Below are 26,434 nucleotides of genomic sequence, written 5' to 3' on the forward strand. Positions count from 1 at the left end.
TGTCCAGCCTTCTTCCCAGGTTCAACTTTACTCTTTTATTCCTGACTTGTCCACCTTCTTGCCCACTCTGAGTAGTACAGGGAGGATGGGGAAATGGGAGTTGTGGACGGTCCGTAAGAATTCCTCTCTGGCAGTCTTCACTGCTCACAGTGTTCCCCTCCTGCAGCGTGGGTCCGCTTCCAGGTGTTACTGTCCTTCGTGAACTGCTCTGACTTGGGTCATTCTTCATGGACTATGGTCCTTCAGGAACGGACTGCTCCAGCATGGGTTCCCCATGGGCCACAGCTCCTTCCAGAACACCTGCTCCTGTGTGGGCTCTCTGTGGGCTGCAGCTTCCTTCAGAGCATCTTCACCTCCTGCAGCATAGTGTCCTCCATGGGCTGATGTATGGAATCTTTCCTCTGCTCCAGCATGGTCCTCTATGAGTGGCAGGGGCACATCTACTCTAGTGCTTGGAGCACCTCCTTCTGCTCCTACTTTGTTGACCTTGGTGGCTGCAGGATCATTGTTTCCATATTTTTTTCTCTTTCAGTCACTGGGCAGCATTTTTTACCCTTTCTTAAATACGTTTTTCACAGAGGCACCACCAGCTTCGCTGGTGCAGCCCCTGGTCTCATCCACCCATGCAGTTCCTCCAGTGCCAAAACCTTGCCTCATCAAATCAAAACAGTGTGATAAACTTTTATATTCTTTTATAATTAAAAATACCAATTTTTCTCTTTTTGATATTTTTTTTTTTTTTTAGGAGGACATCTTTCCTAGTCAGCTCCTGTAGTAGCTGGACAAAGTTATCTTCCACATGCTTTATGAAATTCCTCATCCTGTTTGTGTCCACTGTTTGGTATTCCCAGTTGACGTCTTTGTGTGCTATTACTGCACTGCAACTAGTATTTCATGGTAACTTCAAAGGAAAGAGACACCTTTCATCTACTGTAGAGTAATTAGGTGGCCTGTGGCAGTAATAACTGGCCTGATGTAATAAATCAAATTCATACTCTACACTTCCTCCTTGAAGTACTTGCTTTGTTTAATGGATCATAATCTGTAATACTTTCATTACTGCATAGAGAACAGTTTATCTAGGAACTTTGCTAACCGTGACTGCATTGTTAAAAGGCTGTGTTTGCTTGGCAATTTTTTTAATGTGAAAATCAGATTCTAATCCAATTAATGTTGGATATATTGAGGTTGAGTGTGGGGGTCTTGCAAAATAAATCGAGTCAGAATATTAATAGAGAGAAGACAGTGGAAAGACATAGCATGTACAGCATGAAATCTGTCTGTGCTGATCTCTTCTCCCTAGTATCCAGTAGCAGGATGCATCAGGATGGTTCGAAGTATGGCATCAAGGGAGGCTCAGACTCTATATTAAATAACATTTCTTTACTAACAGGGTGGTCAAACACTAGAACAGGCTTCCTAGGGAGTGGTCCATGTCCCATGTTGTTGGCGTTTATGAGGCATTTGGACAATAACTTGAGTAACATGCTTTTAACTTTCGGTCAGTGCTAAATTTCTCAGACAGTTGAACTAAACGATTGTAGGTCCCTTCTGATTAAACTAATCTATTAATGAAAACCAGCAAGTATAAATAATGTACTAGAGATAGAACAGTTGTGTTTTATGGAGAAAGTGTAGAATCACAGAATCAGAACAGAAAAGAACAGAACAAAAGTCTTCTACAGGCCTCATTTCTTCTTCCACTTCCCGTCTTTGGCAACTGAGGTTCTCCTGCTTTGGCTCTTGGGCAGTTTGGTATACCCAAATATTATCTTTTTCTACTACAAAATATATTGTCTGTCTGAATTACACTTCCTGTAACTAATGGTGGTCTTCTAAAGACTAAGGCACATGGTTCAGATGATTTCAGAAACAATCTATGCTGGCCAAGAAATTACTACATATTAAAATAAGTAAGTTAATACCTTTCTCAGTGGCCCAGGAGACTTCGTGCCACTACAGGAAGATGTGTATCATTACTGAACTGAGTCAGTGCTCACTATTTCTGATTTATTTAGAAAATGACATTGTAATATTTGTTATAAAATGTTACTATTTGGTGAGAATATATTTCACTACAGTCAAATATATTCTGTTTCCACATTCCATTCACTGGAAAAAAAAACCTTAACATTTCAAACTTCACTGGCTTCATATTGATAAATAAAACCAAAGTATCAATTTCTGACAGTATGATTTTTATGTTCCCTTAATTTTGTTCTTAAGCATATTGCATGGCAGTCTTGTAGTTCCTTCAGTGACAAGTTGCGACAGCTGAGGAATCACATTTTATTGTCTTCCCCAAGAGAATGTTGATGTGACTGGGTTTCAAAGAATTTGGCTTGTTGACTGAATTGTAGGTTTCTGCCACAATGATGGATATCATAGTATTAATGGTGATCTGTATCTTCCCACCCCTGTGGTATTGAAATAAATTTCTACATCACTCATATTACTATTATTGGTCTCATTAGCTGCATAAATTGTCCTTGAAGTTTGCCTTTGCCTTTTATTAGTTAACTGCCACCATAAAACCATATGATCACCAAGACTTATTAATGTATTTGAGCCACTTGAACTATAAAGTGTAATTGAGTAAAACCCAAAGGATATTTCACAGTAGTCTTACCACATTCTATGCTCATCTGTTAAAGATATTAATTGAATTTCCTTTTTGAAATACTAAGCTGTTTTCATTTGTTTTTCCCTTAAGCAAAACACATCATTGACTAAACTCAGTGACATGAGGTCTTCTTGTTAAAGCAGAAATATCCTAGTCCAGCTAAACTTTGATATGATAAAATTGGCTTTCTTGTCCCTTTGGTATTTGACATAGTGAAAGTAACAACAGTAATCATGTCTGAAGAGATACTCTACTTTTTCGTAGATCTGAAAGGCCTCTGGTTACTTGCTCCAACATAACACATGTACCAAATGTCTTAATTTAGCTTTACTAGCACATTCACAGAGCTTGAGAGAGAGAGGGATAAATTGTCACATCTGGGAGCTCATTAATCTTGGGGCATGACCCCAAGATACATGGTGTATATTTGTTTCCTTCACTTGTCTTACAACTTCCCTGGTGAGCCTGAAGGTGTTGAAATTAAGTAACTGGTCTACTTTTTGTGCTGTGGGCTGTGTTTAGGAACAATAAAGAGCTTCCCTTGAGTAAGAAAATGGGTAAGTCTTTTGTCCAAAAGAAGGACTCATAATTTCCTATTCTAAAGTGGCATCATATGCTCATATGCTGAATTATCTGTGAGGGAAAAAAGTATGCCCTGAGTAGCACTGTTTATGTCAGGACACTTTTGATGCTGTGTGACAGCCAAATGAATAATTAAGCTGTGATGAGGTACTACAAAGAATTTGTGACTGCCGTGAAATTAACCCTTCCCAGGGGCTTTACAGCATCAACTGCAGATGAGTCCCCACATCAGTCAGACGTGATTGTATGTGAACAACACTCAGTAGACTTGCCTTATTTGATCTAATGAAATTCCTGTCAGTTTTTGTCCACAAATAATTCAGGTAAATAGCTTTAACCACTGAAGTTGGATGGGGGTTGGAGCAACCTGGGCTAGTGGAAGGTGTCACTGTCCGTGGCAGGTGGCTGGAACCGGATGAGCTTTAAAGGGCCCTTCAAACCCAAACCATTCTGCGGTACTATGAGGTGTGCCTTGGGCGGGTGACCACTGACTGATAGTGTTGGGACTTCTGCCTTACGAATGGCCGGACGCAGAGGAAGACTGTGTACCAGTAAATACAGCTTGTGGTGGGACGGGTCAGTCTGCAGGAAGTTTTACCCGTGCCTCGCTTCAGCTACGGTTTTACCGGTGCGGCCCAGCCCAGCCCTGCCCAGCCCTGCCACTGCGACACCCCCACCTGCACCTGGCCCGCTGGCGGCTACACGTAGCACCGCAGCCCCTCCCGCCACTCATGTTGCCAATCCCCTCGGGGGGGACCGCCGCGGTTGGCAGTAAGCGTGGCCGCGTCCGGCTGGACCGGGTAGGGGAGCGGCTTATTGCGCAGCGCCCCGCGGGGCAGGAGGCAAGGCGCGAGGGGGCGGGCCGTCGTGGGGCTCGTCGGACAGGCCGGACAGGCAATGGGTGGAGGCGGCCCTAGAGGGGTGGAGAGTCGTGGGGGGTGGGCACAATACGCGGGAGGCTGGTGGGGTGTTCGGGGATGCAGCAGCCGTGCCCGCGTTTGCCTCCTTCTTCACCCCCCCTCCTTCTTCACCCTCCCTCCTTCTTCACCCCCCCTCCTTCTTCACCCCCCTCCTTCGCCCCCTCACCGGTTCCTTCCCTTTGTGCGGATCTCTTTCTGCAGCCATGCCGTGCAGCCCCGCGCCCGCCCCGCTGTGTGCCAGCAGCCTCCCCTAGTCTCCGCGCCATTGAAGAAAGAAGAGGAAGCCGCAAGGAGGAGGTTGCCCGCCTGCCGCCTCATGCCGCGGCCCCGTCCCGCCGCCAGTCTGGGGACTTGCATGGATGGGCATGGGGAGAGCTGGGCCTTCCCGCGCCGCCTGTGCTGAGCCGGCGCGCCGCACGTCGCTCGCCGCCGTCTGTCTTCTCGCCACCCTGGGGCCACTGCTGGGCTCAGGTACCGGGGCGAGGGGCACCTTGCGGGTGGGAAGGGGAAAGCAGCGCTGGAAGTGATGGGAGCGAAGCCGGGCTGTGTGGCGGCCTGCCTCAGGACACAGGGAACCGCTGTTGCTTTTTGCTTCAGGTGGAGCCAGCGTTTGCCTGGCAGACTGTAAACCTTGGGAAGGAGGTGAAAGTTGCCCCGCACACTGGAGGTGCTAGCTGAAGTGGTCTCTGCTTTCAACTCGGAAGTGATCTGGAAAGTTGTATTTCTGTGAAAATGTTTTTTTCTAACTTGAGCTCTTTCGTATATTTATAGTCTTAATGAAATAAATTCTAGGGAGAAGTCATCCCATTTAATCAAGTCGCTGTTCATTCACCCCCCTCTGTACCAAGAGCGTACTAAAAGCAGCAAGCAGATTACCTGAAGTTGCAAGGAGTGTGCAGGAACAGATTTATTAGACTATTTAATAACTTGACTGACCTGCTCAGCTAGACTTTTATGTGATTAAAATATTATCACAAATCATAACTGAAAGGAAATACACGAAGTTTTGATGCTTTGACAATCAGGCTCCTGACCAGTGTTGCCTGTGTCATTTTGCTTGGCACGGGTTTTTTTGTTCGTGTATCTGAAAACCAGAATTCGATTATTCCCCTCACCCCACCCCGTTCTTTTGCCAAGCTACATGTCACTTGAGCAAAGATGAAGTGAGAAACATATTGCTTGTTCATTCATGGTCATGCTTGGTTTTAGGCTAGAGCCTTCCTCCTTCTACTCTGTTGTCTTGGGATTTTGATGGGAGATTTGTGTTAGCTACGCATCGCTGGCAAAACATGTTGCCCTTAAATTCGTGGTTTAGATATTCAGAGTAAGTCATGTGAGTGCTGACTCACAGGAGGGTCAGCTAAGGGGGAAGCAAAGAAATTGCTAGTATCTAACCTTTCATCACTGGGAACTGTAGAAAGTAACTGTGTTTTAAAATTAGAAGTGCTACATTACTATTCAGTCCATTTTCCACTCCTGGTGTCTCAGGAATATTTTAAGTAGGCTGCTAAGTGAGAAGTCAGGCTGGACCCATGCCTGTTTTACTTAGAGGACACACAAAGCAAGTGGGAAAAGGAAAAAAAGGGTTTGAGAGGAGGGAAAAGAATATCTGTTAGGTATTTTCTCTATTAAGTATCCCAGGAATCCCAAAGATATTTCCATGTATCTTTGTAAGCATTTTTGTGGTGTTCAAAATCTGCTTTATGACAGTTAAAAATTATACATTAATATATGCGCAGCTGAATTTTATAGGTTATAAATTAACAGATAAGTGCAGCATTTTTCTAGTAGATATTTTGAGTATTTTGCTAGTCACAGGTTTTTTTTGTTTGTGTATCTGAAAACCAGAATTTGATTATTCGCCTCACCCCCCAGGCTATTGGATAAAGTCTTGCACATACTTTTCATGAAGGTCCATTTTCTGTTAAGGCTGTTCTCATGTCTTTGGATGGGAAGGAATATGATCTCTCATTTGACTGGGGTACTCCTAATTTTAACCCCTGTGAAACATGTGGCTGTTGTTTCCTTAGTGCAGGGTGCAGTCTCATTTTTTTCTACTCCTTCTTCTGTAGAAATTACCTGCAGAAGACTGTTAACTGCCAGTGAAAATCTGGAAGGATTTCAGTTCATGACAATGAGAGCTGTGGAGGAGAGGGCTGTAAAACTCCAGTTTGCTTGCTGGGATGGTAATTATGCCTTTTTCTGTGGGAATCAGCTGACCAGATAAGGTATAACTGTTTTGTTCATGTAAACTGAAGTGTGTACCTGTTGTCCACATCTGATAAGTAGTAAAGGTTTTTGTGGGGAGAGTTTCTTTGCTCCTAATCTTATTATTGAATTGCCCTGTAAGACATACTGCTATTGCAGTGTATGGATTCCTTAGCTGGCAATATGCACTTCAGACAGCTGTGGGTTTTCTTGTTCATAAGTTGCAGAAGGTGAGCAGTGAAGTTTATAGCTATGGCAATGCCAGGGAAATAAAGCAAACTTAATTTATGGCCTGCCTGTTTCCCTGCCATCCTTCCCCCCCACCTTGTTTTGTAGAAAAGAAACTTTGGTTCATTCAGTCTGGTTTTGTCTGAACATATATTGCTTGCTGCCTTTACCACGTTCTTCAGAGGAGTAGGTTTCTGTTTAAAAGTTGAGTAACTTGTGTAAAGCACTGAAAGACAAAATGGAGGCTTGCTTATTGACTAAGCAATTAACTTAAGCACAGAATTGCATCATTACCTTGATATCTGGAAAGAAAGGCTGGGCTCTTGCTTGGCAGGAGCTAGTGCTTTTAATTTTCATCTAGACAATATCAAGTAACAGTTAAGTCATGCATGGGTCATCTCAGCCGTTGAGATAGTCTGTATTGCTATCTCTCTGCCTCTCAACCCCTTTTTCTCTATTATATGGTGTTTCATTAGTGGATGAGCACTGTAAATTGTTTTCAGGTTTTTTTCTACAGTATCTGTGGGTATGTCATGGGGTGTTGCAGTCTAAGAGGTTTGATTTCTTTCTGACATCTGTTTCGTGCTTAGGTTATGGCCAGCTGCAAACGCCTTGTCGAATCCAGAAGTGCACCACTGATTTTGTATCCTTAACTTCACATCTAAACTCGGCTCTTGAGAGCTTTGATTTGGAGTTCTGCAAGGCCCTGAGAGCATACTCTGCCTGTACCTATCGCAATTCCAAAGTATGCCGTGGAAACCTAGTTTATCATTCTGCAGTGCTTGGGATCAGTGACCTCATGAGCCAGAGAAACTGTTCCAAAGATGGACCCACATCACCCAGCAACCCTGAAGTAACCCGTGATCCCTGCAATTACAGTGGCCACCCAGAAGCCAGAGAACATCAGGGTGGGGAGAAGACTGATCCCCCTACTTACCTATTTTGTGGCTTGTTTGGTGATCCTCATCTGAGAACGTTTAAGGATCACTTCCAGACATGCAAAGTGGAAGGTGCTTGGCCTCTCATAGACAATAACTACTTATCAGTGCAAGTGACCAATGTGCCTGTGGTAGCAGGATCCAGTGCTACTGCTACAAGTAAGGTATGAATTGTTCTTAAGCGCTATGCATGCATGCTGAAGTGAAGAACTAAGACAGTAGAGTAAGTCACTTAGCCCTTAACAGTTAAGAAGTGTAGTAGCTTGAGAATCTTCTATGCAGTAGTCTAAGAAAGTAAAACTATTAGTCCCTTCTGAAAATGAAAACTTAAAATGAGTCACTTTTTTCTTTATGCTCCTCCCCAGCACAAGCAAGTCCTGTACATATCACAACGTAAGCCTGTAATATTTATGTTTAAGCCTTTACATTTAGCATTGTAATGCTTTAAAACAGCTCTTGGACTGCAGCATCTGTGACTGCCTCTGCACTATGTAGAAGTATCAGGCAAGGAGGAATGAAAGAGTGTAAGTCTTTGCTTTTCATTAATTCTCTAAATTGTGTAGCTGTAAAGGTAGAAAACAAAAAATACTGAGTAGCACAACAGGTGAGTTACCAAGACACTGAGGGCTCAGAGAAGAGACAAGAAGGGGAACTGCTGAGAATTGAGAGGGGGCAACAAAAAAATTACTTTGACAAATGGTTATCAGAACATTTAGTATCTTGGGTTTACTAAAGAAGCAGCAGTCTGAAAATTATGCTCAGAGTGTCCCTGTTCAGACTGGCAAGACTTAACATTACTCCTCTCAGCCACTTGAGGTGGCTAGAGGAGTAATACCTATTTCTCGTATTGATAACTTATACCGTTTCCTTACCTTAAGGAAAGTACTTGTCTCTTTCTGCTGAAGGCAGATAGCAAGTGTGTCTTTTTGAAAAAAATAAGGCAGTGTAAAGCATGTGCCTGGCTAAGATGTGCTTAGATTTTTCCTCTAGGGCTGAAAAATGCTCTGAACTTTTGGGGGCATCTTTCTTTAAGTAAAAGAAATTACTTGAACATGCAGTTGAAGCTGATGTTGTCATATGTCTTGTTCCCTTTTTGGAGTGAAATGGCCTTTTTATAACTGTGGAAGTGTAGCTCTGGCATTCACAAGGTAGGTCATGTTATGTGTACACAGTTTGAAGACTATCAATATTTGAGAATTATCACTGTTTTGTTAAGCTCAGAAGTAGGTTGGGTTTTGGTTTGGGTTTTTTCTTTTTTGGCTAGATCAGGAGCAGAGGGTGCTGATCACAGTAGGTTAGAGCCTGCACATCCTCCAGGGAGATGACTGTGCAGTGATAATTGAAAATCAGTTTTGTTGTTTCATTCATGCTGGTTTCTGAGGTACTGACTAATGTCAATGTTTGTATGACTTAGGTAAATTTTTGCATTTGCCAGAGGCTGGACTTACAGATTACTGAAATTCAGAATTGTCTTTTCCCAACTTGTGCCTGTTCCAAGAACAGTCTGCATTGTGAATGACATCTGAAGGAATACCAAATGAAGAGAATGAGTCTAACCTGAGTGAGCTTTGCAAAAAAGACTTGGGTCCATTGAAATCTGCTCCAGTGGCTACTTAAATAAGCACAAGAAAAGGCTGCATTTCATAATCTGCCGTACGCTTTTATTCTCAGCTTTGCTAAAGTCTTGTGGAGTGTTCTTCATTTCCTGTTACTGGTAGTACTGGAGGAGGAAGTCAAGAGTCATTTTGTGTATGAATTGTGTGGGTGGCTGGTGTCTGATTGTAATAGGTAGGTAATGATCTTACTCTTAGCCACATTCTGAAAATGATTGACTATAGTAGCATGTTATGCTGGTATATGTCTCCTCAAACAGATAACCAAGAGGAGAACTTCAGGAGATGTATGTCTCTATGTACATTTAAAAGGCATACCTTCTGTCTTTATTCTCAATGTTTTTGTGTCTTTCTTTGACTTGTCTTTCTGGAAAAAGTGGTAATACATTTTTTTTCTCTGTAATAGTATTTTAACATCCTTACTGTTGCACAAGTACAGCTAAGTGTGCAGAAGCAATTAAATAAGGTACATGGCTTAGGGTATTAGAAATGTATGTGTTAATACCTGTTAGATGTTGTAGAGTCCTTGAGGTTTTTTTTTTCTTTCTTTGCCAGGTAATCAAACTCATCAGCACCTGTTTGTAGGAAAGTAAGGTTGTTTGAATATGCAAGTAACTTAGCAAGATAAGTTTTAATAACTTAACTTTCTTAACTCCTTCATTTCTTTATGGAGCATGCTGGTACAGAAAAGATACAGAAAAGGCTTGTTAAACTACACTGCTACTTCTAGTTTCACTCCTCTAACATTTTTCTCTGCAAGTAGGCCACTTTGGTTGTTGTGGTAGACTGTCCACTGCTGGGTGTACTTTCCTAATTTCAGCCACAGGTTAGCTTAAGGCACCTTTAACTGCTCCTTAGAGAAGTTTAGTGACTTTAAGCTGTGTATTACTTTTTCCGTAGCTGAGAACATGATAATAGTTTCCAGAACATTAACCATTGTTAAGTCTCCCAGCTTTTTCATTGTGGATATTTGACATAGGTGCTTAATGGGAAATGATGACAAAGGTTTATGCAGAACTTATATTGTGCAGAAGCAGAAGCAAATGCTAGCCTACTTAACCCACTCTAAAACAGACCTAATGAAAGCAAAGACAAGAACAGCAGAAAATGCAGATGCTCCTGAATGCACTTTTTTAGGGGAAGTGATTTAGCAGACTATAGGAACAGAATATTTAATCTTCAACCCATCTTCAGTTGTGCTTTTGAAAGGGACATACTATCATTTGCCCTTGCAGGTAGTTACTGCCTTCAAATTTATCATAGCTTTCTGGTGTATCAAGCTTTAAGAGAATCTGCAATGAAGGGGGCATTATGTGTAAAGTAAGTTGCCTTCTATCCAAAACTTACAAGACTGAATAACACCTACAGTCTGAGGGCTATCCAGTAAATTCATAACGGACAAGAGAGAAGGAGACTTTTAAGAAAGAATGTGAAGAATAAGGGTATGTTTTCTACTATGCCCCACCCTATCTGGCAGGAATGTATGAAGAGCAGGGAAACTCTTCCTTTAATTCTTTAATGGGAAGGATACATCTCTTGTGGGATTTGTGTATTTATTCACAAAATACTCTTGGCAGTTTGTTGGTGTTTTGCTTATTTGTGATGGTAACAAGATCTCTTTATTCATAGTGAACAAAGTTACTCTGTTTTGTGGTGTAGCTGAAAATTGAAACTCTGTTCTATTTTTGACCTTGTCTGATGTGCTTATGCCCCTTGGCATAGGATCCTATGGCCTTTCAGTTGGAGAATGAAGAATCATCACTAAGTAGCAGGGAAACTGAGTTAAACCTTTTCTTTCTGATGGGTTTTCTGTATGAGTTTTGGGTAGGTTACTGGAATTTTTGTCTTATTTCCTCAGCTATGAAGAGCTGCCCTGTTCTGAGAGCAGTTTGTGGATTTTCTGAGGATAAATGGCTATTACAAGGGGTGGTATGGAGCAGGTAGGAAGGGTATTGTATACTACATTAAATAGAAATGGCTTTTTTTATTTGTTTATTGTGTACTTTATGTGGAGGTGTGCAAAGTCTTTATTGGGTTTCATTGCAGTGACAGGTGTTCTGGATATCACTACTGTAGTATCCCTGAATAGCAAATGAGGCAGAGATGCTTGGGCTTGCCTATGGAAAACTTTGCTTCTTGTTTGCAGTATTTGGAAATGGAGTTTTTCCTATCTGGGTGTTTCACAGTGGGTAGCTTAAGGGTGACAGTGAGTGGAAGGACAGAGAAGAAAAAAACCCACAGAACTTCTACTGTAGTGAATTTTAGTAACACTGCAGCTTTGAAACCGGGAATTGGTGATATTATCAGAGTAGAGGAGCATTGGGTCTAATGTTCTTTTTTTCTGGAGTCAAAATCTCTCTTGCAGCATGGTTTCTTTTTTTTTCAGAAAATCACTGCGGACTGAGCAGTGTTCTTAGTCTCCTTTAAGGAGTATTAAAACATTTGTCTTGCAGTTAGCATTTAGTTGTTGTTCTAAGTAGGATCATCAGGTAACTGATCATACATGACTTTTTTATTATTTTTTCCATTTTTATGGACATCCTACCTAAGCTGAAGATGAATTTGTCTTTACTTCTCAGAAGTAGTACATACTAATGTTTTGTTGGGGGACTGTCATGGTTTAAGCCCAGATGGAAACTCAGAACCACACAGCCACTCGCTCACTGTCCCCTTTCCTTACCCTCCAAGCTCTGTGGATATATGGATGAGGGGATCGAGTTCACCCTCAGTAAGTTTGCAGATGATACTAAGTTGGGTGAGAGTGTTGATCTGCTTGAAGGTAAAAAGGCTCTTCAGAGGGATCCGGACAGGCTGGATCAATGGGCTGAGGCCAGCTGTATGAAATTCAGTAAGATGAAGTGCTGGGCCCTGCCTGTGGGTCACAACAACCCCATACAACACTACAGGCTTGGGGAAGTCTGGAATGGGTCTGAAGAACAATGATGAAGCTGGTGAAGAGATTAGAGAAGAAGTTTTAAAAGGAGAGACTGAGGGAACTGGGATTGTTCAGCCTGGAAAAAAGGAGTCTGAGGGAAGACCTTACCACTCTCTACAACTACCTGAAAGGAGGTTGTAGCGAAGTGGGTGTCAGTTTATTTTCCCAAGTAACAAGTGATAAGAGTTGATGGCCTCAAGCTGTGCTAGGGAATATTTAAGCTGGATATTGTGAAAAGTTCTTCACCAGACGGATTGTCAAATATTGGCAGGTTGCCTGGGCAGTGTTTGATGTATCATCCCTGGAGGTGTTTAAAAGATGGGTAGATGTGGCATTTAAGGACACAGTTTAATAGTGGACTTTGTAGTGTTACATTAATGGTTGGACTTGGTGATCCTAAGGTCTTTTCCAGCCTAAATGATTTTGATTCTATAAAATGCATAGTAAAATCCTAACATACAGTCAGACATACAGAACTGTAATTACGTTATGGTGGTAGTGAAGACTAGTATGAGGAATCAGGGTTAAAAGTGTTGTTATAATGCACACAAGCCAGGCACCTTCTACAAATACATGAAGGTTTTCTAGGAACTTCACTTTAGCACCTCAGTAACACCATCCTTGTATGTGCAGTGGGATTGAAGTAATATCTGTGACTAGTACACTCAGTGAGAATGATGTTTCTGGCATTAGTAGGAGTGGGATTATGAAGTCCAAAATTAAATATTTCAAGTGCAAGGGGTTGGTTTGTTTGTTTTGTTTCAGAACTCTTAGTATAGCTAGTGTTTGTTTATTGTTCCAGAGACTTAACTGAAGATTCAATCTCATTTTCATCTTTTAAGTTTCCTCACTGCAGTAGCTTAAGAGCTTTATATGTGAGAACAAGTTTCAGACACTGATACTTGAAAAAGTATCCCAACCTTTCTACATCTGAAGACTTGGGCATTTGGATTTGCCTGTACTAAGTTTAGAAAGGCTCGTTTCTAGTCCGTAAAACAGTGATGCATGAGCAGCTTTGCAGGGATGTTCTTAAAACCCAGCCATAGAAGAACACTATAGAAAGCACTATAGGTACATGTACACTTATTAGACATGTTACATTTGTTCGAAATAACCTTTTTTACTATTTAATGCTTTCTTTTACCTTGACAACTTAAACAACTTTGCTGTTTAAAAAATGAAAGCTTTGCCGTGAAATTTGCTTCATATCCTTTTGCAACAAGCTGTTGAGTATCCCTCAGTACCAAGGTGTGAGACTGAGGCGGGAGTGGATAGTAAAAGGACCTTACAGAACTCTGCTTTTCCTGATCTGTCCTTAGATGCATTAGATGGATGTCACATAACAGAAAACATAATATCGAAATCTAGTGTCTTGAGCAGCAGTGTTTAAATATGAATATGTCTTTGGAAAGTCTTAATGGTCTCTGTTGATTCTCTGGAGCATCTTGCAAAGTATGTGGAGGCCTTTACTCTACTAAGTCATTTAGCCCTCATTCAGCATGCAATGTTATTGCTATTCTTGTCTTACGGTGAAGGCTTCTGTTCTTCCTCTCTGTCTCTGAAACTGTGTGCATTTTGTTCTTGCAGAGGAGGGAGCTTTGGAGAGAATAGTTTGGTGGCTGCTTCCTGATAAATTTTGTTATGCGCCTTGTTTTAACTGTTTTATGAAGTAGCCAGCGCTGTGTCTCATTAAAACCATTACCTCTTTTTGACTCCAGAGCTGCTCAGGTGCTAAGCAGACTTAGAGCTTTACTTCTGTTTAAATCATTCTTTCCTTGCAGAGCAATGAAAATGTGCTTGAGGAAGCAGGAATACTTCGAGCAGGCTGAGATAAAAGTCTATTTCCTCAAAACTGTCCTGATTTACTGCATCAGGGTTTGGATTATATGCAGGAAAAACAGTTACTTGACAGATCTCAGGTTTCTCTTCTCTGGGTTGCTGAGATTACATCACTAAGCATAGAGTTGTGAGGTGGTCTTTACAGGAACGAGGGCACTTGTGCTGTTGTTTTTTCTTTGTTGTAATCAGTATATAGCTAGCTTGAGATCACCTCTACTAAAGCAACTTAGTGAACTGATCTCTGTGGACCACAACTAAGCTTGAATGTCTATGCCCAAAAATGGAGAAAATGCACAAGTGGGCACATACTACATCAAAATAACATCTAGTGTATGTGTGTGAGAGACAGAAAAACTGACAGCATCAAACAACTGGGACAAACCAAACATTGAAAGCTAGCAATATACTGTTTAGAGTGTCTGTGTATTCCAAAGGAGAAACTGTTGAAGTGGAAAGAGGGAGATGGAAAGACTTTTTGTCTTGCACATCTGCTATAGAGAGGTGAGGCTGAGGAGGGTAAAGGTTTTATTCAGATTTTCTGGAATCAGCTGTTTGTTTAAACTCTAGATTCTACTTCAGAGCAGAGGGGCAGGAAGCAAAAGTTGTTATGCAGAAGTGTGCTGGTTAACTGAAGTGAAAATGTGAGGTTGCTATAGAGTAGATATCAAGGCAAAAGTTTAATATTAAATTGAAAATGCCTTCTAATGTATTTTGGAGTAGTCTAAATCTTTTAGCAGATTGATTAAATCATATACTGCAAGTAATTTTGATCAGTCAGGGATGAAAATAATGACTAAAACACCTATTTCTGGCGCAAAATCCCCTTTGACCATTTCAAGGAGTCGCTCCCCTCTGAAACTGTAAAGGAAGTAGCATACCTGTTTCCAGTATTTATTTATCTTTGTCGGTGACATGGGCAGTGGGATTGAGTGCGCCCCCAGCAAGTTTGCTGATGACACCAAGCTGTGTGGTTCAGTTGAGACACTGGTGGGAAGGGATGGCATTCAGAGGGAACTTGACATGCTTGTAAGGTGGGCTGATGCCAGCCTTATGAAGTTTAACTGTGCTAAGTGCAAGGTCCTACACCTGGGTTGAAGCAATCCCACGGACAGCTACAGGTTGGGCAGAGAAGAGATTCAGAACAGCCCTGCGGAGAAGGACTTGGAGGTGTTGGTCCATGAGAGAATGAACATGAGCCAGCTTCAGTGTGCGCTCACAGCCCAGAAAGCCAACCATATCCTGGGCTGCATCAAAAGGAGCATGACCAGCAGGTCGAAGGAGGTGATCCTGCCCCTCTACTCTGCTCTCGTGAGACCTCATTTGGAGTATTGTGTACAGTTCTGGTGTCCTCAACATAAAAAGGACATGGAACTGTTGGAGCAAGTCCAGAGGAGGGCCAGGAGGATGATCAGGGGACTGGAGCGCGTCCCGTATGAAGATAGGCTGAGAAACTTGGGACTCTTCAGCCTGGAGGAGAGAAGGTTGAGTGGAGACCTCATAGCAGATTTCCAGTATCTGAAGACGGCTGTAGGGATGCTGGGGATGGACTATTCATTAGGGACTGTAGTGACAGGACAAGGGGTAATGGGTTAAAACTTAAACAGGGGAAGCTTAGATTGGATATAAGGTGGTGAGGCACTGGAATGGGTTGCCTAGGGAGGTTGTGAATGCTCCATCCCTGGCAGTGTTCAAGGCCAGGTTGGACAGAGCCTTGGGTGGCATGCTTTAGTATGAGATGTCCCTGCCCATGTCACGGGGGTTGGAACTAGATGATCTTAAGGTCCTTTCCAACCCTAACTATTCTATGATTGTATGATTCTATGTGATTCCTCATTATACTTTTTATTTTAGAAAAAGCCATTAGACACTACAAAATTTGTCTGCAAGGCAGCTTAATGATTCCCTTCAAGTAAGACTGGAGGACCTACTCTTTCTGTTGTGGCTTATTCAAAGAAATGTAAAGGTTGAAAAGGCCAGTCATAATCTTAAAAGAATGAGTAACTGTTTTATGCTCCTGATTTTCTGTATTGGAAGTCAGTCTTCAGAGGCGTTGTTTTTCAGTCTTGTCTCTCCGTGGGCATATTTTCTAGCAAGAGTGGGCTGGAAGTGTCAAATCTGCCAGTTCCTGGGATAGATGGATTCAGGAGCCTTAAACAATTATTTGACTAGTTATTCTGCTTGGTCATGTATCTGAAGTCTCACTGCCTGCTGTGTTCATGGCTGATAAAGCACTAAATACATCAGTGCCTTTCAAGTAGTCTCGCACAACTAATCCTGCAATGCATGCAACAAGTGTACCACAACATGTGTACCCAGCAAAGGTGATACAGTCACTGCAAATGGAGTGATGAGAATATTGTGAGTGGGGGAAGCTGAGTTCTCTTGTACCTTTGTGTGATTTTGCAGAGTCTCATTCTGATTTTGCCATAGTGGCTACCTCGCATTGTCGGAATTACTTAGCAGTTAGCTTCTCTGTGACTGCAGGATGCATTCCAAAGCATTAAGAAACCATCAGGCAGGAGGGAATTGTGATGCTTAATTAAATAGAAAGCCTTTTCCTTTCCTTTCCTTGCCATATGCTAATAGTCTTACTTCCATGCCAACCTAAGACCAACAGGTTCAGGCTGTAGGAGAGAATGCTCAAGGAGACACCTTATAGTAGCCATCCAATACCTAAACAGGGCCTACAAGAAACCTGGAGACAGACTTTTTACAAGGGCCTGTAGTGACAGGGCAAAGGGGAATAGCTTTAACCTGACAGAGGGGAGACTGAGATGAGATCTTAGGAAGAAGTTCTTCCCTGTGAGGGTGCTGAGGCCCTGGCACAGGTTGCCCAGAGAAGCTGTGGCTGCCCCATCCCTGGCAGTGTTCAAGGCCACATTGGACGGTGCCTGGAGCTACCTGATCTAGTGGAAGGTGTCCCTGCCTGTGGCAGTGGAACTAGCTGATCTTTAAGGTAGCTTCCAGCCCAAACTGTTCTGTGATTCTATGATTTAACAACTGCTATCCTGTAAAACGTTGTTTCAAGCATATATACTGACTATTTTCCTGTAGGTATGAGTTGGGAACAGCTATCAAGCTCTGAGGCAGTGGGTGGTCCTAGATATGTTTGGTTGCAAAATGGAAAAGGGATTGAAATAAGTTTTTTTTCTACTAACTTCGCCTTTTTTTTTTTTTTCTACTTCCCCTCCCACCCTCACCCCCCAGATAACTATTATCTTTAAATCATATGAAGACTGTACAGATCAGAAAGTATATCAAGCAGTGACTGATGACTTGCCTGCAGCTTTTGTTGATGGTACAACAAGTGGAGGTGATGGGAACACCAAGAGCTTGCGAATTGTGGAGAGAGTCAGTGGCAAATACATCGAAATGCATGCCAGGTACATTGGAACCACAGTGTATATACGCCAGCTTGGACACTACCTAACACTGGCCGTTCGCATGCCTCAAGAGGTGGCTATGGCCCATGAGGAGAGCCAGGATCTGCAGCTGTGTGTGAATGGTTGCCCTTCAAGTGAACGTATCGATGATAATGGCCACTTACCATTACCTGTGATGGGTCACTTGGTCCCTCAGCGTGGTTCTGCTCGTCCCCAGTCAGTGTACACACTGGAAACTGCCACCACTAGGTGCCATGAGAAGATGCTGCTGAAGGACGTATATTTTTACTCATGTGTATTTGATCTGCTCACCACTGGTGATGCTAACTTCACAGCTGCTGCTCACAGCGCTTTGCAGGATGTGGAGTCACTGCACCCTAGAAAAGAGCACTGGCATATCTTTCCCAACAGTGAAGGTGGGGGTGTGGACAAGGGTAACAAATTCTTTGTTGGTCTTGGACTTGTGTTCTTGATCCTTGTGTTTTTGTAGGGCTTTTTTGTCTATAACAAAGTTTTGAAATATATATATTGTCATAATATATTGACTAAATATAAGTATATATGTATATACCATGTATATGAAGGGATGTTTTGTCTTGAGACACCCACCAGATTGTACATACTATGTTAAATATTTTCATGTGTGATTGCTGTAGTATTCTTTGCATCTGTTTTGCAATTGATGAAATATTTTATAATGTCCCTGCATCGGGTCCCGATAGAAAGCACTTTATTTTTAAATATGTTAAATATTTATGTGTGTCTGAGTATGTATTATACATATAAACATGTTCATACAACACTCAGTGCTACCTCTAAGTACTACTTAGTTTAACACAATTTTTTAATGGGATAAGTTCATGGGGTTTTTCTATCATTTCTCTTACTCCAGAGACAGTATGTCTCTTGTTCTGTAATGGCATTGGTGATTTGCTGGGCTTGCTAGTTAAAATCAATAAGAATGGAACTATATTCTGTCCCTTAACCAAATGTCTATCCTGTCTTTGGAATGAGAGAGTAAAATGTTTCCCATTAGCTCAAATGACGATCTTGGATAACCTGAATTACAGAACTGTAATTCTGACATTTCTTAGTTTCATGGCATGAGTTTCAAAATAAGAAAAGGAAGTGAGACTTGTAATGAAACTGTTGCAGCTGTCCCTAACCTCAAGGGTTGTCATTCTCCAAGATGGACTAGAAAAATCACAAGCCTGAAATCTGCCCCTTGCTTAGGTGCTAATCTTATCTCTACATTCAGAAGGAGAAGGGCAGTGAGAATGCAGGCTCTGACTAATTTCACTGAAGAGCTAGGAGGAGAATGAGATTTGGTGACCTGAATGCCTTAATCTGCTGCAAGGAGTGGAAGTTTTAATTCATTCTACAACAAACCCAGCTCCAAGACATGTTTATTTCACTCTTTAGAAACTGTTCATCGGAGACTGGACAGATACATTAGAAGTGTTATCTGAGTAAGACTCAGATAGCACTTGCCTTTATTTGGTAAACTTTGTCTAGTGTTTGCCTTGGTTGGAGGGAGATGGAGTTTATTTACAGAATTAAAGCTCCTAGTTTTTATGAAGCCTTGCTGGGTTAGGGACTGTTGACTGTTAAGGCCAGCAGCAGTCTTCTCAAAGAAACTAATTAATTCCCTGTCTGGGTGGGTAACTGCATACAGGTGTTACTCTGGGAATACCTGGGATGAAAGTAGTCAGAACTGAGTGAAGGCTGAAAGTAAAACTTTATTTTAGACTTTTATTTGCAGCTTGTTATGTCTGATGACACTGTTTCACATGAGTCAGACTTGTGGATAATGTGGCCCCTGCACCTTCACATAATGCTGGCAGGCTTCTCCCTCTTTTGTGTGGATTGGATGAACTTCCTCTTCAGTGCTCTGAATTTAGAGTTCTCATGGCTGAAAACTAGTGGATGAACCTAGTGTTGCTTGCAGTGGTGCACATACTTACTGGGCAGGCACCATATAGTAGTTAACTTCCTCTTTTCCTGGATCCTGTATGCATGTAAGTGTGTATGCTATATATATATTTATACTAGTATTGAGTTGTTAGCTTCTCAGATGAATAATATTTTGGAACTGTGGTAATTCCCAGCAAGAGTTTTGAATTTTCTTGTTCCTTCTGTGGGATTTCTTGAGAAAATGTTATTTGCACATGTTCATTGTTGAAGTCTTTAAGACAGCTTTAGTTAATGCCAAACATGTGGTCATTTTGAAGCTAGTGAATGGTCTCTGGAGATAGCTTAAGCTTCCACAGGTCCTCCAAGTGTCTGTGTTGTAGAAGGCTACACATGGTTTTCATGCTTGGAAACCCCACAATGTATCAGTCTTTGCCAAACCTTTTAGATGTGGTTCATGAATATACCAGTAAGTATATGCTTGTGTAAAAGAGTGGCTGAGCAGCTTATAAACACTTTAAATTATTATGAAAGAAGAATAAAGTTGCCTTCTTTGTTGAGGAACATCTATAATGTGGTATTAGTGACCCCTGGTAGGGTACAGAGAAATTTGGAATGTGATCTACATACTGGACAGGGAATCTATGAATAAAGCCCTAGTTTGTCTCATTAACTATCACTTATTGGATAGGAATGTGCTGAGCATAGTCATTACACTTCCTTGCAGATGCTTGTTCCCCTCTGCTATATAAGCTGTGTAGTGAAATTTATGAGCAGCAGCTGCAAACCAGGCTGGTACACTGGAGATAGTGTCTGGGAAAAAAACAGCAGGAACCATCCCCTCACGATCCCACTTGCACAGTTCCTTCACTGTGTTTGCAGAGATACTTGAAAGAGCTTTAACACAGTGATCTGATATTGCTGCATCCATCTTGAGAGGTGTTATGAAAATCCTCTTTTAAAGTTACTGAAGAACTCTCAGACCAGAAGAACCCAGGAAGAGAAAATTACTTGCTGTGATTTTAATTAGAACAACTGAAGAAGAGCTGCTGTGTTAAAAGAATAAATTACATTGAAGAGTCCAAAAGATTACAGAACTCTGTATAACAAGATGATCTCCTATGTATATGTGGGAGTTGTAGTATTTTAGCTGCAGGGCTGATCAAGCAGTATGAATTAAAAGTGCCCTGACTTAAAACCAGTCCTGTCAGGTACATACCCAGAAAACTAGACCTAATAAATACAATTTTGAATGTTGTTTTTCTAAGCTTGCGTTGTAGCTAGAATTTGAGGTATATATAGAACAATCTTATGTGGTAGATGCACCACTAAATGCTCTGTGGAAATAACTATAGGAAGCAAAAAGAGCTTTAAATACACATGTTTAGTATATGCAGGAGGATCCCTTCATATCTGTAAGAGCTTACTTTCAAAGGTGGTGATCTACCACCACAAGCTCTGCAGAAGGAAATATAGCATGATCCATCAGTATTTTAATGCAACAAATAGTAAGCTATTACTGATACTATTACTTGTCTTTAAATTGGAGAGACATAAATTTGAAAATGGACCACCTTGTGGATAAAGAATTGGCTGGATGGCTGCACACAGAAAGTTGTAGTCAATGGCTCAGTGTTTACACAGAGAATGGTGATGAGAGGTGTCCCTCAGGGGTCAGTATTGGGACCAATCCTGTTCAACATCTTTGTTGGTGATACAGACGGTGGGATTGAGTGTGCCCTCAGCAATTTTGCTGATCTCACTAATCTAGGTGGTTTGGTTGATAACACTGGAGGGAAGGGATGGCATCCAGAGGGACCTTGACACACTTGAGAGGTGGGCAATTCCAACCTCATGAAGTTCACCCAAGCCAAGTGCAAGGTCCTACACCTGGGTCGGAGGAATCCCAGGGACAGGTACAGGTTGGGCAGAGAAGAGATTCAGAGCAGCCCTGTGGAGAAGGACTTGGGGGTGTTGGTTGAGGAGAAACTGAACATGAGCTGGCTTCAGTGTGTGCTCACAGCCCAGAAAACCAACCATACCCTGGCCTGCATCAAAAGGAGCATGACCAGCAGGTCAAAGGAGGTGATCCTGCCCCTCTGCTCTGCTCTCGTGAGACCTCACTTGGAGTATTGTGTACAGTTCTGGTGTCCTCAACATAAAAAGGACATGGAACTGTTGGAGCAAGTCCAGAGGAGGGCCAGGAGGATGATCAGGGGACTGGAGCGCGTCCCGTATGAAGATAGGCTGAGAAACTTGGGACTCTTCAGCCTGGAGGAGAGAAGGCTGCGTGGAGACCTCATAGCAGCCTTCCAGTATCTGAAGGGGGGCTGTAGGGATGCTGGGGATGGACTATTCATTAAGGACTGTAGTGACAGGAAAAGGGGTAACGGGTTAAAACTTGAACAGGGGAAGTTTAGATTGGATATAAGGAAGAAGTTCTTTCCTGTTAGGGTGGTGAGGCACTGGAACAGGCTGCCCAAAGAAGTGGTAAATGCCCCATCCCTGGCAGTGTTCAAGGACAGGCTGGACAGAGTCTCAGGTGACATGGTCAAATGTGAGGCGTTCCTGCCCATGTCAGGGGGGTTGGAACTAAATGACCTTAAAGTTCTTTCCAGCCCTGACTATTCTATGATGCTATGATTCTATACTGTCTGTGGTTTGCCGTTGTCGTAAAGTTAGCTGATGCGGTGGATATTAGTGGCTTATTTAAAAGGTGATTTTAAGTGTTATTAAGCACTTTGAACTAGATTATTTCCTAATACTGTTGCGTTCTTAACAGTAGCTGTAGTTGTGTAATCTGACAGCTTCCCTAGGAAGCACGTCAGAAAACTGAGCAGAGTATCAGGTGCTTAATCATTCATTTTTGCATGTACATACACTCCTAAATAAGGGTATTATAAAAGGAAATAGCATGTTCATATCAAACCAAAAATAGTTTTTTCTCTCTTCCTGGAAAACCTGGCTGGAAGAATAATCTGCATAGAGGACCTATTAAACGGAACACAACCTGAGAGAGCGCAGGAGATCAACCTGGCTTTTGTTCTAGAGGTTAAGTTAGGACCTTTCAGTAGTTCATTTCCTCTCAAATTGCTGCCGTACTGCCAGAAAATAGATCACCCACTGTTTACATTCTCTTACTTTAGCAGTATGGATACTGTGCATTTGTTTTATGGTTTTGAAGATGTTTAAGTGGCTCTTTGTTTACATACACCCTGAAGTGCAGCAAGCAGTGTTGCAAGCTTTGCACTGCCTAATGAGGGTTTTGTTAGTGGACATGTTCTGAAAAAAACCAGTTTGCTTTTGACTTTCTTCTATTTTGACAGAGTTATAGCACAGTTTCAAATCTTGATTTTTTTTTCTTTGCCTTTTTTTTTTTTTTTTTTTTTTTTTTTCATTTGAGTACAGCTACAGTATTCTGCATTGAAATTTACCTGCTTCATGTTTGGGGTTATTTTAATTCCTGCCTGTGTCTTGACTGATATAAACTGTTTTCCTTTCTGTCTTTTTAGCTATTCCAGCCAGTAAAGAGTGCTGTCTACACAATGCCTAGACACTGCTAGTAATGACTCCCTTTTTTTGAAGGTATTATTTGTTGTTTTCAACATAAGCATTCTGTGTTGTGCTGCTAGTTCTCTCTATATTAAAAACAAACAAAGATTGTGTGGGTCAGTGTTGTTCATTAGATTTTATCATTATTAGATTTTATCATTCTTAGATTTAGATTTTTAGATTTTATCATTCTTATTAATTTGCTTGTTTTGAAGAGCAACACAGCCACAGATCAAGTATGCAGGTAAAGTTTATTGTGATGTTGATGTAGAACAATTCCATCTTATCTGATCCACAATTCTTTTAATCTGTGTTTGTGAATTTCACTTCACTGAAATGAAAAGCTGCTGATCATAATTCAACTGTGAACGGTACATTTAAATAAATAAAAAGATTTATTACAGACTTCAAATGCATGCAGGGGTATGTATCAGAACTGATAACTAGATATAAAAAGGACTTAATGTATGTGGAGTCCAGTAACTTTTATGGGAATTATTTTAATAACTACTACAGTTCTGAAGCTAAATTTCCACTTCTATTCTGTACCATAACAGTAGAAGAATAACCCATTACATACACAATCAATGACAGAACATGTCATTGATTCTAGAATGTGCTGAAGGCTTGGTCTGCAACAGATTTTGTATGTCTAGTTGGTGTTTGAAGTGTTTCAATCTTAAATTGACTTACACATTAAAGCCTTCTCAGTTTGAACCAAGACGTATCCTTAGGATCTCTACTTCTTTCTTCTTAGTCCAGTAAAGTCCCTGAAGAAACCTGCAGTTTTGCTACTAGGCAGAGAAAATGAGTGCAGTCTTGAAGATTCTGTATGCTCCCTAGCCAGATTCACATGTTCATCTTCCTGGTTTACTTGCAGGCCTTTTTTGGCAGACACTTGTCCTGCTCACTCATGTTTTGCAGATGATGGTGAGTTGCTTCTGGTGTAGTGGTGGTAAGCGTCCTGCTGGAGTATGGGAGAGGCAAAGTTAAAATTCCTCCTCTGCTTCAATTTTTCACATCTTGCGAGAATGCCAGTGCCTTAACAGCTGGGAGCTATAGTCAAATATATACAACTCTGTGTTGCTATAAAGTGATGATAGCTTTATACAAACAAAGTCTTAGGTGCCTTGAAAGAGATTGGAGGCATACTTTATGCTTGAGAATTACTGTGCCTGAATTCTGTAAACTAAGTTTGTAGGTCTTCTTTCTAGTCAGTGGAGTAAATGGCAGGATTGTAGGTTGGGTTGAATTGTCTTCTGGAGGTGCCTACTGATATGCTTCAATACAGAGGGGACCCAGGCAGCTAATTTTTAAATAGCTAAAGTCAGATGAAATTATTCCAACCCTGATGGGTACATTCTAAATTCCAGCCTAGGTTCCTATTCAGGGGCTACCTGTATTTGCTAGATGCAAGCCAGCTGACCCAGCATTTTGTGCACAGAATCACATCTATCTCCCAGTCCTTACTGACAGATACATTTAGGCCTCTGAAAGCTCAAACCTGACCGTCTTGCCCTTGTCTGTATACTGAAACTCTCAATATTTGATTTTTTTGAAATCATACATAAAGAAGGCAACAAGACCACCCCATCCTTTCTGTACTGGTTTCCTCCCTCCCAGAGCATCTGGGAATCAGCAGGGGAATGACACAAAGAAGAAGCAGGAGTCAGAAACAAAGAGGAAACAAGAGATGGAGTGGAATCATAGTGGGTAAGGCTTCTAATCTTAATTTTGGTCTTTAATTCCCAGACTGTTTACATTTTCCAATGAATGACATAAAATATATAACATAAATCTGCATAGGAGCAGGTGCTGTGTTTTCTAATTAGTGTGGTTTATTTTTAGGCTGTCCTTAGGTGTGTCCTTTGCTGCCATTAAGAAAAAACCTGTATTTTGTTGTGAAGTTAACAGTGCTTCATGTTCTCACTTTCCTACACTTCGAGATTTTCTACCTAAATCGAAGATATTCACAGCTTGGCCTTCTACACATGGATAATACCTATTCTGTTTCTGAGGTTATGTCAAGAAAAACCTTGCCAAAGCCACATAGGAAAATAAAAGCAGCAACCTTGAGATGTGGCAGTCTAGGGGCAATGAAAATGCCCATAAGATTGAATCGTGAAGGAAGACAAATACAGAAATGTATTCTCTTGGATGTAGGGAGGAGATACCACTGAGCTGCTCAGACCTTTGAAGCCAGGGGATATGGTGGGCATATGATCAAAAGCAAATATTTAGAAAAGCAGTAAATTTTAATGTAGAAAATTGAGGCCCTTCAGGTACTACCAGATTAGGCAACAGCTGTGCGCAGGCTCTGAGTATTGAATCTAGGTGTCTAAATTTTTTAGCGATTAAAGGCTATAATCCCTTTAAATTAACAAACACCATTTTTGCAGATGAGCTAGATTTTGAACAGCCACAAATCCATCAGACCTGACAGTATGCATGCCAAGATTCTGAGGGGTCTGGCAAATGTAGCCACTAAGTTGCTCTCTCTTGTATTTGAAAAATCATGACAGTCAGGTGAAGCTCCTAGTGACTACACACCACATGCATGTAGAGGTACCCAGTCACAGTGATTTTCCAGAAAGGGTGTGCAGAGCTTTTGCCATCATGCAGTCATCTATACACATTTGTGTGCGTACAGTTGGGGTAGGCCCCTTCTGCCCTATTTTCCTGGCTGTAAGGTCTCTCTGTATCACCCTGCAGTCTTTGCTTGTCAATCCAAGCCACAACTTGATTGTGAACCACCATTTCCATCCCTTGCTGTTCCTAGCTGAAAGCTCTTCTTACTAGGTTGGCCAGACTTAACAAACCTGTCAAGATGTTTAATTAATTAAGAGTTTAATTAAGATCAACCCTAGGGGTTGCACAGTGCTATCATGGTATTATCCAAATCCATGGTGAAAGTTTCACTTTCTTTATACGTCAGTTGAGACATTGATTTTAAATATCTCTTAAATTCTATGATGCTTTGCTTCTCTGTTCTCATCCCTCTTTCTGATGCTGTAAGCCTTCCTAGAAGTACTAATTTCCAACAATAAAGTACATCAGAAATAGTCACAATGACCTGCTTGTATTTGTGCCATAGTGGTAATTTCAGAATTATTGTTCTTTTGGTGTGAAAATGGGCTCACTTTATAGTCTAGAAAGATCTGAAACTAATTGTATCTACCACCTAGTTCTCAATTTTTCAGTTTCGGAATTCATTACAAGATAACTCCATGCTGGAACTCAGAGTACAGCTAAGTTATTTCACATACAAATTAAGAGAAACACACAGACCGTAGGAAGCACGAAAATCTCACCTGTCAAATTGAACTACTCAAAAAGCTGAAAATACGTACAAAAAAAATCTTATGGTTAATCTTAAAATATTTAATATCTAATTAACAATAAAACACTCCCAGTACTTCAGGAAATTATACACAATAAAAGCACTCAGGGTCCTGTAGTCTTTGTAATTGCTGACAATTACGAGTAAGTTTAGAGAAATCATCACTTACTACTTACATGACCGCTCATGCAAATGTAGATTTCTTTTAACCATTTAGGTATTAAGCTTTCACAGGCACGCAGTCTTAAAAGTGGAAACGGTGCTCCGAATTTTCCAAGGGAAGCATTGCTGTTCCACGTAATGTAAGTTCAGCTCCCTCTAGTGACTCCAACTGCTGCTTTGAATACCTAGCAAGAAAAGGA

The 26,434-nt window shown here is 41.4% G+C and overlaps 1 protein-coding gene across 4 annotated transcripts; it reads left to right on the top strand.

The window, feature by feature from the left end:
* The first annotated feature begins 4,276 nt into the window (after positions 1-4,276).
* On the top strand, positions 4,277-26,434 carry RGMB (repulsive guidance molecule BMP co-receptor b). Of its 4 annotated transcripts, XM_062630049.1 has the most exons (4): positions 4,277-4,596; positions 6,198-6,311; positions 7,152-7,663; positions 17,094-17,916. In XM_062630049.1, the coding sequence occupies exons 1-4, from the start codon at positions 4,485-4,487 to the stop codon at positions 17,757-17,759; spliced, it is 1,404 nt and encodes a 467-aa protein (XP_062486033.1). In that variant the 5' UTR covers positions 4,277-4,484; the 3' UTR covers positions 17,760-17,916. The 4 variants fall into 4 exon arrangements, 2 of the variants coding, with proteins under 2 accessions (XP_062486033.1, XP_062486034.1); XR_009966901.1 differs by lacking the exons at positions 6,198-6,311; positions 7,152-7,663; positions 17,094-17,916 and adding exons at positions 22,693-24,445; positions 24,581-26,434; XM_062630050.1 differs by lacking the exon at positions 6,198-6,311.

This window comes from Pezoporus occidentalis, unplaced genomic scaffold (assembly GCF_034315485.1).
Source record: "Pezoporus occidentalis ecotype Australia unplaced genomic scaffold, CSIRO_AGI_Poc_V1 ctg346, whole genome shotgun sequence".
In the NCBI taxonomy this organism is placed as follows: Eukaryota; Metazoa; Chordata; class Aves; order Psittaciformes; family Psittacidae; genus Pezoporus; species Pezoporus occidentalis.